Source organism: Papio anubis, chromosome 15, assembly GCF_008728515.1.
Source record: "Papio anubis isolate 15944 chromosome 15, Panubis1.0, whole genome shotgun sequence".
NCBI lineage: Eukaryota > Metazoa > Chordata > Mammalia > Primates > Cercopithecidae > Papio > Papio anubis.
The window spans coordinates 86,950,790-86,971,868 of record NC_044990.1 but is presented as its reverse complement, the minus strand read 5'-3'; the positions used below and the strand labels follow the sequence as shown (position 1 = coordinate 86,971,868).

The following is a 21,079-nucleotide window of genomic DNA, read 5'->3' as shown; positions in this document are numbered from 1 at the left end:
TCTAAATTTTATTTTCCAGAATCAATACTTATACATTTATAAACTTTAGGAGACTATAACAATGTAACCCTAAGTCATAAGAAAACAACACATTTTTAGAATGTGACCATCTAGAGGTCACAGGCACTTAATCTGCATTTAATAAATGTAAAAAATGTATTAGATCTCAAGGAAACTTTTCAGACAACAAAACTTTTATCTATTTAGTTAAATCACTTTCCTTATCAACTGTCTTCAACCTCACACCATATTTTTTTTCATGGGAGAAATGAATCACTGATTTGAAGCATTTCTATGCAATTCACACTTCAGAATTCTGAACTCCCTTCTCCTATTCTAGTTTACTTTCTCTCAAAAATTTTTCCACTGGGTATTACATTTCTTTCTGTCATCATTAATTGTAACTCACAGTAACCCAGGTAAGTTTTATGGGTCACTAGGGCAAATGTTCTTATTTTGGTGATTAGACATCAAGTATATACAAATTTATCCAAATTTAGTTGATCTTTTAATAATTTACTGCAACAGTGCTTGAGAACAATAAAAAGTAATGACAGGAGTTTGCTTGAATTTAGAAATTCACTCACCAAAGTCATTCATAGTTTGTTTTACTGAACACTAAAATAAAAGCATGCTCCTATAAGTTACATTTCAAAACCAACATGGACTAAGTAATGCATACAATTATTTTAAATTTGTAGGAAAAACATACATAGGAGGAAGGCTTGAAGAAAATATACCAACCTAGAGACATTGGTTTCCCTGGGTAGTGGCATAAATATTTTGCATTTTTTCCTTCTAGCTTTTTAGGATCAGTGGGATACATGTGCATGTTGTTACATGGGTAAATTGCGTGTTGTAGGGGCTTGATGTACAGATTTTTTCATTACGCAGGTAATGAGCATAGTACCCCTTAGGTGGTGTGTCATCCTCACCCTCCTCCCACTCTCCACCCTGAAGTGGGCCCTGGTGTCCCATTTCCTTCTTTGTATTCATGTGGACTCAGTGTTCAGCTCCCACTTATGAGTGAGAAAATGTGATATTTGGTTTTCTGTTCTTATGTTAATTCTCTTAGGTAATGGCCTTTAGCTGCACCCATGTGGCTATGAAGGACATGGTTTTGTTCTTTTTACAGCTGTGTAGTATTCCACGGTGTTTACGTCTGATGTTTTCTGTATCCTTCCACCTTGATGGACACCTAGGTTGATTCCACGTCTTTGCTATTATAAACAGCGTTGGGATGAACATACGCATGCATGTGTCTATGGTAGAATGATTTATATTCTTTGGGTAGATACACAACAATGGAACCGCTGGGTCTGCATTTTCTTCTTTGCCTACTTAGGTGTTTTCCAAAATTTCTACAACTGACATGTATTACTTTTATGATCACAACAATTATTTAAAGGTTAATTGTAATGACGTCTATGTTTTATAAATCAACTTAAATTCTCTCTTTAAACAGTTTCTGAGTCAAATATATGAACTTACCAGGGTTACTCCTTCATCATTTTTCTCATTGACATTTCCTCCAGATGACAAGAAGTGTTTGACATCTGTTAACATGCTCATGGGTCTCTGAAGCTTCATCTGGCGCAGTGAGGTCAAATCCACTCCTGTGGGGAGAAAGAGCCTTTCAACCAGAATGGAGAGGTAGTTCTCACTTCCTGGGGGTCAAAGCCTAGCTTCATCATCTATTCTTTCAACATGTTCTTCTTTGAAGCTCCTCTTCTACTTTGAACACTCATTCAAAGACTGATTGTTTATCTTTGCACATATTGTATTTCCAACTATAGTCTTTAAAAAATGTAAAATTATCTCTTGTTATGTTTAAAGTATGATATGATGCCTTATAAGGGCAGGTTTTCAAGTAATATCTGTTTTAATATAAATCATCAACATACATTACTCAAAGTATTTTAAAGTACTTAAATGGAAACAACAAAGATACAGTTTTTGATCTCTATGATTTTTCTGGCCAAAATACTTGCTTCCAAAAGCAATCTAATATCCTGGAATAGAAGAAAAGACTTTAGGCTGGGCACGGTGGGTCACACCTCATCCCAGCACTTTAGGAAGCCAAGGTGGGCAGATCACTTGAGGTCAGGAATTGAAGACCAGCCTGGACAACACAGTGAAATCCCATCTATAGTAAAAGTACAAAAACTAGCTGGATGTGGTGGCGAGCACCTATAATCCCAGCTACCCGAGAGGCTGAGGCAGAAGAATCACTTGAACCCAGGAGGTGGAGGTTGCAGTGAGCCAAGATTGCACCATTGCACTCCAGCTTGGGCACCAAGAGCAAAACTCCATCTCAAAAAAAAAAAAAAAAAAAAAAAAAAAGACGTTAGTATAAAAACTGGAAAACTATGAATAAAGTCTTCAGTTTAGTACAGTTAATATTGTCCCAATGTTAACTTTTTAGTTTTGATAAATGTACCATGACTATGTAAGTGTTCACATTAGGGGAAGCTCTGTGAAGGGCATTTGGGAACTCTGTGCTATCTTTAGACTTTCTTGTAATCTAAAATGACTTTAAAATAAGTTTTTAAAAAGATGCATCCATTGAACATTTAATGACTACTAATGTTAATAAAGATAACTAACATTGAGTGCAGAATCCACAGTCTGACTTCACCCAGGAGGGGAAGTGGTGCACAGAAGGCTCAGGTCTGCTAAATTCCTGCCTATACCTCTATTCAGCATATATTTTAACCTGAAATTTCATGATGTATCATCTCTATGGTAGCTGTGTCTCTTCACTGATGTGTCTCCTATTCCTAGCATTGGTTCCTGAACAAAATAGGTATCTGCTAAGGAGAACTAATTCATCTTTTTCCAAGGGAAAAATGATAATGATGGTGATCCCTCCCTCATAGCAAATGTTTGCTATGAACCAGCCACTTTTCTGAGCACTTTTCTCTTATGTGATTGCATCCTGGCAGCAAACATCAAGAGAAAGCCTGGCACAGTGGACCCAAGAATAAACCTCGGATTGATGCTCCTGAACGTGCCTATCTGTAGTTTCCTTCCTCAGGTTGACTCTGTGAAAGTTATTTAACCTATGTGGGCTTCAATGTGCTTAGTCCCTCAGATAATAATTCATTCTTTTAAGATGTAGCTCTATAGCAGAAACCACATCAAGCGTGTTGCATATCTGGTATCATTTTTCCCCTTGGAGCACTTCAACTCTGCCTCATGCCACAGCTCCTTCTCCGAACCTGGATGGGCAATAGAGAAGAGGCGCTTTGCACTCAACCTGCTTGGGTGTTAGTGCTGTGTGTATCAATGACTACTTGTGCCAATGTGGGCAAGTAACTTATCCTCTGCCTCTGTTTCTTCAACTGCAAAATGGTGTTGGTAGTATGTGATTAGTCCGTTGCTTGAGAATGAGTTAAAACACATAAAACTTACAACACGTATTTAGCTTTCAGAAAGCACTAAATAAAAGTGATCTGTGATTATTAGTCAGCTTTCTGACATGTGTTTTTCATACCTCTCATTTAGGTGTGTCATATATTATCATTTGGTCATTTAGGAAGCATGGAGTAACAAAACAAAGTAAAGCAAAATGCAGTATTTGAATAATGTATCTCGTTTCAAATCTAGTCAAAGCTAGTCCATTTTAGTAGAAACAAGAAATAGAAACACCCGTGACCATTCCTCAGCTTCTGAATCATGGACATGCCATTTTAGAATTAACATTTCCCTTATAGAGTCATTTGAGGTCTGTTATGAACCAGCTAAAACTGTCACTTATTCTGACTTTCAGGATTATGAAATTTCATGTGTGATTTTATTTTGGCAAATATCATTTCTCAGATGTCAGCCTTCAATTTTGCATGCTAAAGTAGCAGAAGAATCTGATAGTCACTCTAAAGTTACTTTGTTAACTTTTAGGATGTTACAATGTCTACTAAAGTTGTATGTATCTTTTATACAATTATGTATTTAAAAGGGAGTGATAAAAACACAAGATTAAAGACAAGTAACAAATTAAAACAGAGATAAGACATCACTCACTGCAGACTCATTATATTAAGAGAAAAAAATCTATTTCTGGTCCCTGTTGTGAGGATATCACAGGGGAATATTATTACATTGTATCCTAATGCTTGAAAACTTAATTTTGAATCAGATACGATGCCAATTAAAATGTGAATTTTAGATTTCTTTTTTTTATATATTCAGGAAAGTAGTCCAAATCACTTTTGGTTAACACAACACAACAGAAACTCCCTCTCTTGGTTGTCAAATTTCTTTAATGCTCCTGGATAAAACCAACCAAGATGGATAGAGCCCATAAGTCTATTTTGTAATGGATAATGGGTCCATTCTCATTTTGTCTACAAAATGTAGATTTTCATACTGTTTTTTGAAAATAAATTAATGGAAGGTCTCTTTAGATTTATTATTTTGAAAGAAATTTAGTAATTTATTTTAATATAAGAATTAAGAAACAAAATAATTTACCTAAAATCCACACATTATTACTTGTGATATTATTACCACCTGGTTTAATCTGATAATATCACTGGATTCTTGTGCAAAACTGAAATTACATCAACACCCCAAGTCAATCTGAACCCTAACTTAACTTTCCTTAACCGTCCCTCTTAAGGTAATATTGTTTTTGTAAGAATTCAACTTTTCCTTTTCTCTGTTGATATTAGGGCTACTCTTTGCTGCTATTATGACGGTTTTATGACCATGCTGAACTGCACAGCTGTGGGCTCTCCTGAGTTGTAGGAGGATCTGCACTGCCTCTCTTCTGTGGCTTTTCCAAACTTCTTACCTTCACTTATGCTACTCCCTATGCCTGGGTCAGACCACTCTGCTTGGTCTCCCTGCGGTAACCCAGCCCCTCACCTTCAGCTTAGTGTAGGTGACACCTCTGTGATGCCTTCTGTACTATTTGTAAGGAAAATCATATCCTTCCTCCTGGGTGTTTTTATAAGATCTGCATATGCCTTATTTTTATTCATTATCATATGCCATTGTGTCATCATTTGGTCATACATAAAACATCATTTTTGCCCTCAAAAAGGAAACAAAGCTAAACAGGCATTTGCAATTCACTATAATATGCCCTATCTTATGATTTTAGCATGGGATCCTCTAAGCTCATAGAACTGCCGCTAACCCAAATTTTTACCTTCATAGTAAGTGTTCTAAGAGACGCACGGAAGTAAAAAAGTTGAGCAGACAAATAAAGTAGTTCCAGCAAAGAGAAATAAACAGAAAGGGTGCTGCTACCCTCCACCCATTCCCTTCTCCCAGCCCTAACAGCAGGCATGACTTGCGACCATCTTACATAGTCATGGGAACCGTAACCCCAAAATCAAAATGCATGATTTTGAAGAGGCTGGTGCAGGGAGAGCATTTCAAATAAACTGCCTTAAACTAAAGAAAAACACATGATATTCGTGAACTGATTCACCCAGGAGTCCTCTGAAAAATGAAGGGGGAAGATTAAGACGGGGGGCAAAAAGACCAGTTTTGGAAGCTACTGTAGTAATCCAAAATAGAAAGACCGGCATGTTCATTAAGGCAGTGACAGCATGATTTGTGATCTGGGTGGACATATTAGAAAGATACCAAATAGGTAGAATCTGTGAGATTGGCGACAATCAGACATGACGATATGGAAGAGAAGTGATGTTCCTGGTGATAATGGCAAAATATGAAATACAGACAGTGAAAGGACAGTAATACATTCCATAGAGACTGTTATTTCAAACTATCTGACACTCAAGTCAAGATACTTAATAAAACTGCATATACAGGAATGAAGGTCTTTAAAGATAATTAAGCTACAGGGATATTCTTGAGAACCAGCAAGTGGTAACAATACAAGCAAAAGGCTGAGATAACCCAGCAACAGCATTGGGGGAGATGGAAGATTGTCAAAGACGAAGCCCCAGGAGGGACCAACATTTAGCAATCTGGACAGACACGGGAAACACTCGAAGGAAACCTAAGTAGAAGCTCGAAGACAGGAAGGAAAACCATGGGAAGATGGCAGGAGAGAGAATGTTCCTAAGAGAGTATCACCAAAGTCATCGAATGTCAAAGAGAGATAAGGTAATAAAAAAGGAAAGAAAGCTATCACTGGATAGAAAACTAAGGAAGGTAATCACAATTGTTCCAAGGGCATTTCTAATGGGTTTGCAGGTTTAGAAACTGAACTTCAGTGGGCTGAACCACAGGAAACTAGGAACTCAGGAAAATAAATGTGAGCTATGATTGTTAGAAGAATGGGTTTGAAAGAAGAAAAGACAGTGAATGGTGATGTATGCAGAACCAACGAAAGCTTTTGGTGTCTTTCAGGGACAAGAATATTTCTGTATGTGTGTGTATAATGTACACATTATGCTGATCTTTTATCCTGGGCACTCCTCGGGCTCTCCCATCAGTGCTTTCTTTCCATGCTGGCTCACTTTCTAATCGACTGCCTTCCTTGCATGCCAGCTGGTTCTCCTTGCACTGGAGATCTAATATTCATCAAATGCTCAATCGCTCTCCGTGGTTGTCTCATTTTACAGCCTGGCAGGCTCAGGCGGTGAGCCGAGGTTAATTGCTGTCCCCGAGTTTACAGTGTAAGTCGGTGGTGACAGCACCATTAGGACTTGTGACCAGCGATTTTCCATGTAATCAACTTGTTCAAGACGTTGCCGGCCTCCTCTGCTACGTGCATCCTGATGTGACAGGTGATAAGTACTCGGATGTGAAACTGCACAACGCAAAATGAAAATTCTAGGATTGCAACCACCTGGTTATAAAAAGGCAATGGTGAAATACCCAGAGCCAAATAATAATAAAAATCTCATCTTGAAATAGTAAGGATTTCTAAAGACGTCAGCCCATGTTGTCACAGTAGATAAATGTAAAAGTGTACCAAGCAGAGGGCCAGAGAATAAATCGAATTAGACAGTATTTACTGGGAACGGCGGCAGATGATGGAGATAGTGGGAGGAAGACCAACATAAGCGGAAGCAGACTGTGAATGAGCTGAGGGAAGGGCAGATGGATGTGAAGGCACGGGCCAGAGTGACTGCAGTGACAAATGGCAAACAGAATTAAAAATTTAAGAGATATTAAATTGAGTTTGTTCCAGCAAACATGTATTTAACAAGCTGACCGTGACAGCCATAGTAGTGGCAGATTTCCTACTAACCATTTAAGAGTTAGTACTTTCCTCTTGTTTTGTTCTCTTTTGTTTTGTTTTGTTTTTGCATACTCCTTTTAAAAAATCAGCCTCTCAAAGGAACACACTTATTTTTATTCTTTACAAAGGATATAAAATACTGATCTTGCAATACTAAAATTTCCTATCAAACAAAATGCTGTCATGAGTTGGAGAGGTTTATAAGCAATGTGAATGCATTAGAAAATAAATGTCATTTTATTTTCTAAAGGAAACATTTATTACCGTAGCATTTTAAAATTCAGAAAGACAGAAAAAGCAGGAAATAATAATATAGAAATGGCACAGCGAAACAAAACATGGTCAAGGACTTTTGAAAATTTGGCATCACGGATTTTATTTTTTTAAACCATTTTATTGCAGTATGACCAACATACAAAAACTGTACATATTTACCGTATACAACTTGATGTTTGTAGATAAGTATACATCCCAGAAAACATCCCCATATTATATGTCATAAATATACCCATCACCTCCAAATTTCCTCCCACACTATTTACTGTTATTTTTACTATTATTTGGTGATAAGAACACTTAGCATACGAACTATGATCTCATATATGTTTGCAAATTTGCATATGTTTGCAAATTTCAAAGTATGCAATACAGTATTATTAACTATAGGCACCACTGTGCCAAGTTTTTCATGTAAACTCAGAATTGCATGCTACTTGTGCAGTCTGGCAAAGATTCAAATAATTAACTTCCCAATAATGAAGTCTGCATAACTTCAAGCTTCATTCCCTTTAGAAGTAATGGAATCCGCCTCCCACAGGGCATAGCTAACAAGACTTGGAGAAAGTGAGTGAGCATTCCCACAGGTGATAGTGCCCAGGCACGACTGAGCTGCAGAGTGGTCAACTGAATGCACTGCCAGCCCGACCCAGCCTGCTTCTTCCTGAGACCCCCACCTGGTGACCTTCAGCAGCACGGCCATGCTCACATCATCCCCTGTCATGGTAACCACATCTACCTTGCTTTCACAACTAATGAGACTATTTTATCTGAGAACTCATTGCTGCTAAGTACTATTATTATTCTAAGCCATCCTCAGAATAAACCTTTTTCATAAAAGCAATCTGGAGGAGGCAGAGAGCACAAGGGAACAATGAGGCAGATGTGAGGTTTTCTTAGAGGCAAAAAGAGTATCGACATAAGCTCCATGTGGCTCTTAAAAACTGTAAACTTTTCTCTGGCCAAGGGTCATTTTGAAGGGATTGGAATTTCTTTATTTTGTTTATACTTAAACAGCAGGGGAAAAAAGGAGGTGCATAATTCTTTAGTTTAATACTATATTGGGCTCAGGGATTCTCATACCTCCCACTTTCCCAAGGCTGCACTTACTGATGAAATTATATGCTGGACCTGTATAATTAAACATCCTTTGTCAGTGAATGCATTTAGGGGCTCAACCTCATCTTTTCAGGCTAGTATCATGACCACAGGGCTTTCTTCTGATGACCTTTGTGTTCTAAGTGTCACAAAAGGTCAATTTGCACACAATTGTTCTTGACTTAAGCCCTCACTTCCTTGCCTCTAATTCCAGCTAGGACTACCTGCTTCTAAGAGAATACATTTCAGATGACCTTGTTCTCACTAGCTCAAAATTCAGTTGTGTTGGTTGACTTCCCTTCCCCTCCCAGGGGAGAAGAGATTATAATTACAAACCCAGTCCCACTAATTATGGACTTCAGATGCCTGTTAAAATGTCCCTTCATTGTTGGCCTCTAGATTTCTGCTGGCTTGCAAAAACACCAGCATTGACTAAACCACAATGCAGTGCAGGGAGAGCAATGGAAAGTTGAAGGGAAAAAAATACCATCTTCTACACCACATGGGGAAACTATGTCCACCAGAAATCATGTAAGCAAACCTGTGAAAATGAATATACACTTACAATTCTCCCAATCTATTTTTTTCTATGGTTTTAAAAGTTTTGCCTACCATTTTCATCCAGATAGGTCAATAGGATAGAGCTGGATTCTGTCCCTTCTACAGCATAATCTAATGGGATATTTCCATTCACATCCTGGAGAAGGACATTGGCTCCAGCCTAGATAAAAAGAAAAAAAAAGTAACATCATATATACTGTTAAAATTAAAAGCAGATTAGGAGTTGCACTTCAATCTTAGTTGGGAAACAGATGCAGAAATAGTCTATGGTAGATATGACCCTGAAGAATCAGGTCGGAAGCTCTGATTATTTTTTAAGACAAATATATTAAATGAGTTGTGGAGACTCTAACATTCTGAAAACCTTCCACTGAACCTTGCAAAACCTTGGCCCCAGCTGTGTTTCCCCATCCCTTTGCTAAACCCAGCATCTCTAGTGAGTGGCTGTAAACCCATGCCTCTGCACTGGCTGCCCTATATCCTGTCTTGTTTGTAATATAATAGAGGTGTCTGATGCCTTCAAAGATTCTAAAAGAACTCTTCAAGGAACAAGCTGAACTTTGACCAACGTTCCCCAATCTGTACTATCAAATCTTTAACCTCCTTTTTTTCCACAGAAACTCATCTGGGAGCTCTTCTCACACTATGACGTTTTAATCAAGGCCTGTGTTAGTGACTATGGTTGATTTTTCTCTTTCTAGCAACTATTTTCTAACAAAAGGCATGATCTGTAAATCTTGATGGGCTGACTGTATTAAATATGGCTCTTCCATGTGTTAGCCTCCAAGGTCCCTTCATCAGCATAGCACCTCTGAGCACTCCTGTTTTACCCCTGGTCCATCTCAGCTTCAATACAACGGTAGATTTGCTTGCGCTCTTCAGAAATCAGTCATATGAATTGTCTCCATTGCTCCACATTCCCTAATGAGTTCTATAAAATTTATTAGGCATGGCTAACATCACATCTTTTAGGGCATGGCGTGAACATATGCCCATTGTCCAAGATTTCCCACACACCTCCTAGTAACATGTTATTAAACTCAGGCCAGACAAAGGAAAGATTTTCCCTGTTCCTTTTACAAAATAGCGTTCTGTGTTGCAATACTAGCATAGTTCTTATTATATCCCCATTTATAACTTTACATAAAATATGATTCACGTTTAAATTTTTATGGGTTAATATTTAGAGTTTTTTCTATTATTCTCTATTTGCAGAGAGATTTTCTATACTTTAGCAAGTTTGCACAGATTTCCAAAGAATGACTTTAAATACATTATTTTTAAAAACCCAAAACAAACAAAAAAGTAGCTTAAAGTGGTAAAATATTCCATATCTTAACATTTTCCCACAAGGTAAGTTGAGTTTCTTACCTCACCATATTGAGTGTACTATGTTATATTCTCCATAATCATGTAAAGATATTACTTTATCTGAACAGAGCAAGTCATCTATTTCAGATGTTTTACTTATCTAAGGACCTTTATAATTTTAAGGTCCTCAAGATTCAAAATTATCTTATTAGTGCATTTAGTTTTAATTATTCGGAGTTTGAAAAAAAAAACCACAGAAACCCTTACTTCAGGCATATTCTTCAGTAGACTTTGCTAATGATTCTTTTCCTTCAGTCTCCAAGCTACAGGAATAAGATTTTGCGTTCCTGTAGGGAACATGGCTGTGCTTTGGTCAAGGATAGGCAGGCCGAGGCAAACATCCGGAGTGACTCAGTGAGTTTAGTGCACAGTACAGGCATATAATTCCGCTTGTTATCACAGCCATGTAGCCACAATGTGGGAAGGCCATGCCTTGGTCCTACATCACTACTGTCTGTAGAACATATAATTGCTCTGCTGACACTGTACAGGCACTGTATTGGTTCGTTTTCACACTGCTGATAGAGACATACCCAAAACAGGGAACAAAATGAGGTTTAATTGGACTCACAGTTTCACACGCCTGGGGAGGCCTCAGAATCATGGCAGGAGGCAAAAGGCACTTCTTATAAGGCGTCAGTAAAATGAGCAAGCAAAAGCGGAAACCCCTGATAAACCCATCAGATCTCATGAGACTTATTCACTATCATGAGAATAGCATGGGAAAGACCGGCCCTCATGATTCAGTGACCTCTCCCTGGGTCTGTCCCACAACACATGGGAACTCTGGGAGATACAATTCAAGTTGCAATTTGGGTGAGGACACAGCCAAACCATATCATTCTGCCCCTGGCCCCTACAAATCTCATGTCCTCACATTTGAAAACCAGTCATGCCTTCTCAACAGTCCCGCAAAGTCTTATCTCATTTCAGCATTACCCCAAAAGTTCACAGTCCAAAGTTTCATTTGAGGCAAGGCAAGTCCCTTCTGCCTGTGAGCCTGTAAAATCAAAAGCAAGCTAGTTACTTCCTAGATACAATGCTGGTGCAGGCATTGTGTAAATACAACCATTCCAAATGGGAGAAATTGGCCAAAACAAAGGGGTTACTGGGCCCAAGGAAGTCTGAAATCTAGCGGAGCAGTCATATTTTAAAGCTCCAAAATGATCTCCTTTGACTCCAAGTCTCATATTCAGGTCATGCTGATGCAAAAGGTGAGTTCCCATGTCTTAGGCAGCTCCACCCCTGTGGCTTTGCAGGGTTCAGCCTCCCTCCTGGCTGCTTTCACGAGTTGAGTGTCTGTGTCTTTTCTAGGCTCATGGTGCAAGCTGCCAGTGGACCTGCCATTCTGGGGTCTGGAAGATGATGGCCCTCTTCTCACAGCTCCACTAGGCAGTGGCCCAGTAGAGACTCTGTGTGGGGGCTCCAGCCCCACTTTTCCCTTTCACACTGCGGCAGAGGTTCTCCAGGAGGGCCTCGCCCCTGCAGCAAACTTTTACTTGGGCATCCAGGTGTTTCCATACATCTTCTGAAATGTAGGTGGAGGTTCCTAAACCTCAGTTCTTGACTTCTGTGTACCTGTAGGCTCAATACTACATGGAAGCTGCCAAGGCTTGGTGCTTTCACTCTCTGAAGCCATGGTCCAAGCTCTACATTGGCCCCTTTCAGCCATGGCTGGAGCAGCTTGGACAGATGGCATCAAATACCCAGGCTGCAAATAGCATGAGGACCCTAAGCCTGGCCCATGAAACCATTTTCTCCTCCTGGGCCTCTGGGCCTGTGATGGGAGGGACTGCTGTGAAGGTCTCTGACATGGTCTGGAGAAATTTTCCCATTGTCTCAGGGATTAACATTAAGCTCCTTGCCACTTATGCACATTTCTGCAGCCAGCTTGAATTTCTCCTCAAAAAATGGGTTTTTCTTTTCTACCACATTGTCAGGTTGCAAATTTTCTGAACTTTTATGCCCTGTTTCCCTTTCAAAATGGAATGCTTTTAAGAACACCCAAGTCACTTCTTGAATGCTTTGAAGCTTAGACATTTCTTCCGCCAGATACCCTAAATCATCTCTCTCAAGTTCAAAGTTCCACAAATCTCTAGGGCAGGGGGAAAATGCCGCCAGTCTCTTTGCTAAAAATAACAAGAGTCAGCTTTGCTCCAGTTCCCAATAAATTCCTCATCTCCATCTGATACCACCTCAGCCTGGACCTTATTGTTCATATCACTATCAGCATTTTTGTCAAAGCCATTCCACAAGTCTCTAGGAAGTTCCAAACTTCCCCACATTTTCCTGTCTTCTTCTGAGCCCTCCAAATTGCCCAACCTCTGCCTGTTACCCAGTTCCAAAGTTGCTTCCATGTTTTTGGTATCTTTTCAGCAACACCCCACTTCTATTGGTACGAATTTACTGTATCAGCTCATTTTTACGCTGCTGATAAAGACATACTTGAAACTGGGACCAAAAGGAGGTTTAATTGGACTTATAGTTCCACATGGCTGGTGAGGCCTCAGAATCATGGCAGGAGGTAAAAGGTACTTCTTACATGGCAGTGGCAAGACAAAATGAGGAAGAAGCAAAAACAGAAATCCCTGATAAACCCACCAGATCTCGTGAGATTTCTTCACTATCATGAGATTAGCACAGGAAAGACTGGCCCCCAGGATTCAATTACCTACCCCTGGGTCCCCTCACCCCCGGACAACAAGCGGTAATTCTGTGAGATACAATTCAAATTGAGATTTGGGCGGGGACACAGCCAAACCATATCTGGCATGCTTGTTCCCAGAGAAAGACAGAAAGAGCTCACTGCAACCTCTGCTTCCTGGGTTTAAGCAATTCTCCTGCCTCAGCCTCCCAAGTAGCTGGGACTATAGGTGCGTGCCACCACGCCTGGCTAATTTTTGTATTTTTAGTAGAGATGGGGTTTTACCACGTTGGCCAGGCTGGTCTCGAACTCCTGACCTCAAGTGATCCGCTCGCCTTGGCCTCCCAAAGTGTTGGGATTACAGGCATGAGCCACCGTGCCCTGCCGTGAAATAATCTTGAGCCCTCAAGTCACCCTGACTCTTCCTCACCAGGGGAAGCAGCTTGACCTTCTGTGCCTGCGATGCCCCATTGTTCACTTAAAAACTGTGATGACTTCACCAGAAAGAGTGCCTTGAAAGAGGACATTCTCTTCTAGTCCCACTGTAACTATCCCGTTTTTGCTAGATTCATGCCTAGAGTGAAATCCCAGTATCATTTGGGGAAAGTAAATACTAGGACCCTGGATGAAGCAGCTGACACATCAAGAGAACGGCAAGATTTTACATTTATATGACATGTATCTCCCTCTAGGAGCCAGAATTTCCACCAATAATTTTAACAAGAGAGATTGGATATGAAAAACTAATGAGTAAAAAGGAAATAACTACTGAATGTAATCTGGAGAACTCTGAAGAATATGGGAATAGCAGATGCAGGGAGCAGATATTATTTCTGCGGTTGAGGGAGACATTCCCTAGGTATGAAGGTATGTATGCAAAAATGTTAACATACCTACATACCTGGGGAACATAGGTAAACATGGATTCTTACAACATTAGACAAACAAGGGCAGAATATTCATTCACTGACATTGGACCACTTAGAAGAGATTCCAGATTTACAGTATGGCTCTGGCAGTTGAGGGAGGAGGGGGTACTACAGTAGGAAGGGGCTCCTCTCACTGGCCCAGGATGTTCATTCTTGTTCTGACCCATTGTGGGGTACCCAGCGGTGCACACCCTCCAGCCAGGTTTGCTGCCACTTAGCCCATAGCTTCCTAATTGCCAGAACCAGTCTCCGTGAATTTGCCCACCATGCAGAGGCCACAGCCACATCCTCTCTAAAGGGGTCTACATTTCAATCCCTGAGGGGTCTCTTCCAGATTCTCTCCCTGATGTGGTGAACAGCGGTTGCTTCCTATATCTGTTGCTCTGTTAGTTTTCAGCATTATCTTTACCGCCCGCTTTGTAATTAATCTACCTTTATTAGATAATAATGTTTATATTAAATGCATCCTATTCAAACTAACTTCTTTGGTGGGCTTTTTGTCTTCTACCGGACACTGGCTAGTACCCATGTTGTGCCTTTCTATTATAAAGTGAGTATTGCACAGTAATACAGAGTTAATGGTTTGAGATTCCATCCCAGTGCCTCTCCGCATGAACTTTATGGCCTAGGGCAAATTCTTAAGGGTTCTACGCCCCAGTTTCCTCGCAGGTAAAAGCAGGCTATACTAATTATAAGCACCACTTGGAAAGGTTGCATGCAGGAGGCTCACGGCACTTTGCATGCAGGGTTCTAGGTACACACAGCCTATCTTAGCTATTGCATTTAACAAATGCGTTAATCCACATGGCCTTGAGTAGTTAAGTCTGTGTCTGTGATGCTTTCAAGGCATACACCCACTGTTCTCCACCAGGGGCAGCATAGCTGAGCCTTTAAGGACACAAAATCCAGTTCAAATCTCTGCTCAAAACTTCTCAGTCGTGTGACCTTGGAGACACGGCTTGCCCTCTCTGTCTTTAATTCTCCCAAAGTTGCTGTGAAGATAAAATGGGTTAATGTTGGTAAAGTATAAAAAATCTTGATAACAGAGTACTAGTGCAAGGATAGCTCTGTATCAGGCTTGGATAATAGGCAGTCTGCAAAATGGCTAGCACGTCCTATTGAAAATACCCAGTTTTCCTAACACTAAAACTCAGGAGGGCATTGTAGGTGCCTATTTGAAGTAGTTTTATTGGAGTGCTACAGATAAGAATACAGGTATGTAGAGACAAACACCCATCGGCATAATACTCCATCGAGGAATATAGGAAATAATAGAAATGCTTATTGTGCCTACGGCAAAGCGTGTGCCGCCATCCGCCGCTCATTAAGTAGCTAACTATACCAAGGAGGTGTGCACCAAACTCAAAAGGTCTAGAGCTTGTGGAATGGTGTTAACAGTGGGCCTCTGGAAGCTTCTAGACTAGGCCAGTGGTGTCTCTCTGTATACACCTCTCTATGTAAACTATGCCTTAGTTTCCCATGCTTTTTTCTAGATGCCCCCGACTTCCCAATTCATGCTATGTGCAGAGTCCTCTGTCTCACCTTCATGAATAAAAATGGACTCTTCCTATGCCCTGTTGTGAAAAAGGTAAGTGTCCTTAGGAAAGCTGACCGTATTTCCCACAATTGTGTAAAACACTTGCGTTTGGAGATAATGCCTTGACACAAAGGGGATTCTTTCAAGCTGGCAATGTAGATTCCTTGGCAGGCTAGAATAAAATATTTTAGCAAGTGAAGCTTTTGCTGTTTCTCAGGTTATAACAATTCATGGAAGTTCTATAGGCAAAACCTGCCCCTTTGAGCCTCGGGGATTTCAAACCCATGTTTGCACTGGAAGAAGGCATGATAGAGGACAGAGCTAAGGTGATGTGCTTCAAATACTCCAAACAGCCCTGGAAAACTAGATTAATGTCTCACACTTGCACATGTGCAAACGCCATAATTCTTCCCTTTGCATAAATTAATTTCATGTCAGGATTCTTTACTTTTACTGTACATGAATATTATTGTGTACACCACTAAGAAGACTCACAGCTGATTTTCATCATTAGTCCAGCTAACTCAGAAGCAAATGTGCAATTTTAGTTGGTAATGGATCCCACTGCAACTAAGGAGCTGATGAGTTGCAAAGCAAGGCTTCATCAAAATGTCAGAAAACCTCAGAAAATCTAGTTTTCAGCATATCAAAGGTGATATGACCCATGAGGTTAGGAATCAGTCACATTTATAAGGTATTAGATTAGCTCTTATTTAAAAAACAAAAAACAAAAAAAAACCCTCCGTTTTGAACCAATCAGGCATAGCAAACCTATATACTAAATTGTGTGAAATGAAAACAATGAAATTCAATAATTTCTTTTGACATTGCCCATTTACCATATGAGACTTTAAAAATCTATGTGTTCTGCAACACAATTTTTCTCTTCCAAAATACAAACTTGATATTTTAAAATACCTTTTAAAAATGTTCTTTTTTACATTTCAAATTTCATTCCTCTGAAGACTCCAGTATGTAATTTTTCAGCTATGAATAAAAAAAGTGAGAGAAAAATGATCCTGAACCATTGTCCATATCGATTCCTTGAGTAAATGGTTCAATACTTTCTGTACAGAATGAGGAGTCACACTCAACATTCGCATTGATGTTAATTTCATGTATTGGTGTATGTATTTGACTGTACACATGGTTGTTTTATTTCAGAGGATGAGAAGCAGGGGGAGGTGAGGGTTTTAGAGAGGATTTTCAAATATAAAACAAATATCCAAGCCTAAACTTACTTCATAATACAGGAACAACAGCGTTAGCAATCACTCTACATTTTCTAAATCTTAAGTAATATTTTTAAACGACTGAATGCTGCACTTTATAAGAACATATGGATTAGGAAGTGGGTGTGTGAAAAGGATACTGAAAGTGAGAATAACTGAAAAACATATATACTTTCTCACGATGTAAGAGAACATATTGATATTTGGTACCCACTAACACCCTAAACCCTAAGGGTTTGTGTACACGTGTGTGCATATACATGTAATATCTTCATAATATATATTCTTACATCTATTCACTAGATGTCAAATTTTTCATACTGACAGTACTTATCAGCCTTTGTCTTACTGAAAGAAGTACTTCCAAATTAAGAAAAACCTTATGCAGCTCAACAAAAAAAATGTTGTATTTGTACAACATAGACTGTAAGGCACGTCTTTCAGTTTGGCTCCAAAAAAAAAAAAAAAATCAATCACATCATAATTGATTTTCATCAGAGAAATAAAATGAATCAATGTTTTATGTGCAAAATCAATAGCAACCCCTCAAATACTTTCTGCAGTTGAAGACTGCATAGTTCCTACAGGGAGCCCTGAGCGAATTTCCTGTGTAATTATTGAAACTGGAAGACTGCTTAACTTCCAATTTGTCCTAAACTATGTTTCTGGAGTGTTGGAGATGAAACTCAAATATATCATTCCCCACATGAAACTCAAATATATCATTCCCTACAAATGGAAATTTAATTTACCACAAGCCATATGGCACATGAACCAAGAGGTGTATATTTCCCCAAGAATTTATTGGTTTATGTTACATAACAATTTAATCTCAAAGAATATACTTGTCAATTGTTCCATTTATAGTTCTCTAACACATTAATACTCACATTTTATTTTATTTTATTGTTATTTATTTTTATTTTTTTGAGACGGAGTCTCGCTCTATCACCCAGGCTGGAGTGCAGTGGCGCAATCTTGGGTCACTGCAACCTCCTCTTCCCAGGTGAAAGTGATTCTCCGGCCACAGACTCCCAAGCGCTGAGATTACAGGCGCTCACCACCACACCCAGCTAATTTTTGTATTTTTTAGTAGAGACAGGGTTTTGCTACGTTGGCCAGGCTGGAATAATCACATTTTAAATGAGAATTATCTATCTAATGGCATTTTAGTAAACAAAGGCCATCTTTTTTTTTTTTTTTACATGCTAACACATTTTGGTAACTTTTAAAAATATAATTTCAAATTGATGGAAAGTTGCAAGAGTAATGCAAAGGACTCCTATGTACCTGTTATGGTTTGAACTGCATTTCCCCAAAAAAGTTATATTTAAGCCTTACCCCCAAGTACCTGTGAATGTGGCTTTATTTAGAAATAGGGTCACTGCAGATGTAATCAGTTAAGATGGGTCACACTGGAGAAGGATGGGCCTTAATCCAATCTGACTAGTATCCTTGTAAGAAGAGAGACATTTGAAAATGGACACACACACAAAGCGAAGGCAGCCACATGAGGATGGAGGCAGAGATTGGGGTGATGCTGTCACAAGCTGAGGAACACCTGGGGCTACCAGGATCTTGAAGATGCAAGAGAGGGGGACCCCCTAGAGATTTTAGAGGAATCACAGTGCTGACACCTTGATTTCAGACTTCTAGCCTCCAGAACTATAAAAGAATACATTTCTATTGTTTGAAGCCACCCAGTTTGTGGTATTCTATTATGGCAACCTTAAGAAACTACCACAATACCCTTTATCTAATACAATGGACTACACTACATGTTTACATACATGGAGATACTGCCCCAAATTTATATGCTAACATTTTAACTTCCAGGATTATGATGTCAGAAGGTGCAGCCTTTGGAAGATAGTCAAGTCATGAGGGTGAAGCTCTCAGGATTGAGATTGGTGCCTTTATAAAAGAAACCTTAAAGGGCTCCCTTGCCCTTTCTACCATGTAAGGATGTAGTATGAAGACAGCCAACTATGAAGACCAGGAAGTGTGCTCTCACCAAACATCAAATCTGGCACCTTGATCTTAGATTTCCCAGCCTTCAGAACTGTGAGAAATAAGGTTCTGTTGTTTATAAGCCACCCGGTTTATAGTGTTTTGTTATAACAGCCCAAACAGACTAAGACATCCAAACTCAACCATCATTTATATTTTCCCCTATTGTTGTTCATGCTCTCTCTTCCTTCCTTTTCTTTTTTATCTGCCCCCTGCCGCACGCAGTTTTTGAACCACTTGAAAGTGGGTTGCAGGCATCGTGCTTCTTTATCCCTAAATATTTTAGTATGTATTTTATAAGAACAAGGATATTCTCTTACACAACAGTTATCAAAACCAGAAAATTCAACATTAATCTGTTGAATTACTTAAACCACAGTTAATATTCACATTTCATTATTTTTTCCAAGTATGCCCTTGATAGCACTTTTTTCCCAAGGTTTAGGATGTAATTCAGGATCACCCGTTGCATTCGAGGTCCTTTCTCTTTAGTCTCCTTCAACACCACATACCTAGTCACGTGGCCAAAATGTAGAACACTGATGGCACCAAATGCTTGTGAGGATGTGGAGCAACAGACGCTCTTTTTCATTGCTTGTGGGAATGCAAAATGGTACAGGCACTTTGGAAGACAGTTTGGTAATTTCTTTCCTTTCTTTCTTTCTTTCTTTTTTTTTCCTTTCTTTTGAGACAGGGTCTTGCTCCGTTGCCCAGGCTGGCGTGCAGTGGCGCTATCATGGTTCACTGCAGGCTAAACCTCCCAGGCTCTGCTACCTCAGCCTCCCAAGTAGCTGGGACCACAGGTGTGCACCACCGTGCTCGGCTATTTCTTCCTTTGTAATATTTTTTTGCAGAAACTGAGTCTCACCATGTTGCCCCGGCTGGTCTCTAATTCGTGGGCTCAAGCAATCCCTTCCTCACTTTCCCAAAATGCTGGGCTCCAGGCATGAGCCACCACGCCAGCCTGGTAATCTCTTACAAAGTAAACCTACTCTTACTACATGACCCAGCAATCATGCCCCTTGGTATTTGCCCAAAGGAGCTGAAAACTTACGTCCACACAAACACCTACGCACAGATGTCTGTATCAGCTTTATTTTTAACTGCCAAAACTTAGAAGCAACCAAGATATCCTTTAGTAGCTAAATGAATAAAACTGTGGTACATCCAGACATTGGAATAGTATTCACAGCTATACAAAAATGAGCTATGAAGCCACAAAAAGACATGGAGAAACCTTCAATGCATATTACCAAGTGAAAAAAAAAAAAGCCAATCTGAAAAGTCTAAACATGTATGATTCCAAGTATATGGCATTCTGGAAAAGATAAAACTTTGGAGACAATAGAAAGCTCACTTGGTAATTATCAGGAGATGGGTCGGGTTGTGATCAACAGACAGAGCACAGAGGGTTGTTAGGACAGTAAAAATGCTCCACAGATTTCTGTATGGGTGGATCCATGTGACTGCATTCATCCAAATCCATAGAATATGCACCACCAAGAATGAACCCTAATGTTAACTACGAACTTGGGGTGATAAAGATAGGTCAAGGTAAGTTCATCAGTTGTAACAAATAAACTACTCTGGTGGGAATGCTGGAAACAGGGGAGGCTGTGCGTGTGTGGGGTCAGGGAGTACATGTGAAATATCTGTATCTTTCTCTCAAATTTTGCTGTGAACCTAAAACTGCTCTAAAAAAAAGTCTAAATAAATGCTGGCATCTAACATAAAAGAAAAAGTAGAAAATAAGCCTTATAAGTGGATATTTTATGCTTATAAAATATAGTTTTTCTCTCCATAGCAAATTTTGTATTCATGTGCTAGTAGAAAAAAGTGAGGGCTACCCTCTCCCCCCGTGCATATATCTATATATAGATTGATAAAGTGAGAACTATCCTCTACGCCCTACCTCTCCCCACTAAGGAGAGGATAGTCCTCTTTCTTTTATAGTCCTCCCCTTTATAGTCCTAAATATATACACTTTAGATCAGAAAATATGCCATTAGCACTTTGCAAGCTTTTATGTTAATAACACAAGGAATTGTATTGTGATACCAGAGGTTTACAAGTATCTACTTCATCTGGACCCAGCTCTCTCCAACCTCATCATTTCCACTTGCCTACAGCTCACTCTATTCTACAGAATTTGTTGTGTAACCAAAATGAGAGTGGTCTTTGGTTAGTGGAGGAGCTAGACTCTTGTTGTCTAGGGGCTGATCTTACCACACTCGAATGTGTCGTCGTTGTCGT

The 21,079-nt window shown here is 39.6% G+C and overlaps 1 protein-coding gene across 4 annotated transcripts in view; it reads right to left on the bottom strand.

The window, feature by feature from the left end:
• MYO16 (myosin XVI) overlaps positions 1 to 21,079 on the bottom strand; it is a 574,351-nt gene that overhangs the window by 410,764 nt on the left and 142,508 nt on the right. For all 4 annotated transcript variants that reach the window (XM_021929768.2, XM_021929769.2, XM_003914068.5 and 1 more), the window contains exons 5-6: positions 9,155 to 9,263; positions 1,492 to 1,616 (exon numbers count right to left, since the gene is read on the bottom strand). In XM_021929768.2, coding sequence (XP_021785460.2) covers positions 1,492 to 1,616; positions 9,155 to 9,263 — 234 coding nt within the window. The remainder of the gene's footprint in view (positions 1 to 1,491; positions 1,617 to 9,154; positions 9,264 to 21,079) is intronic.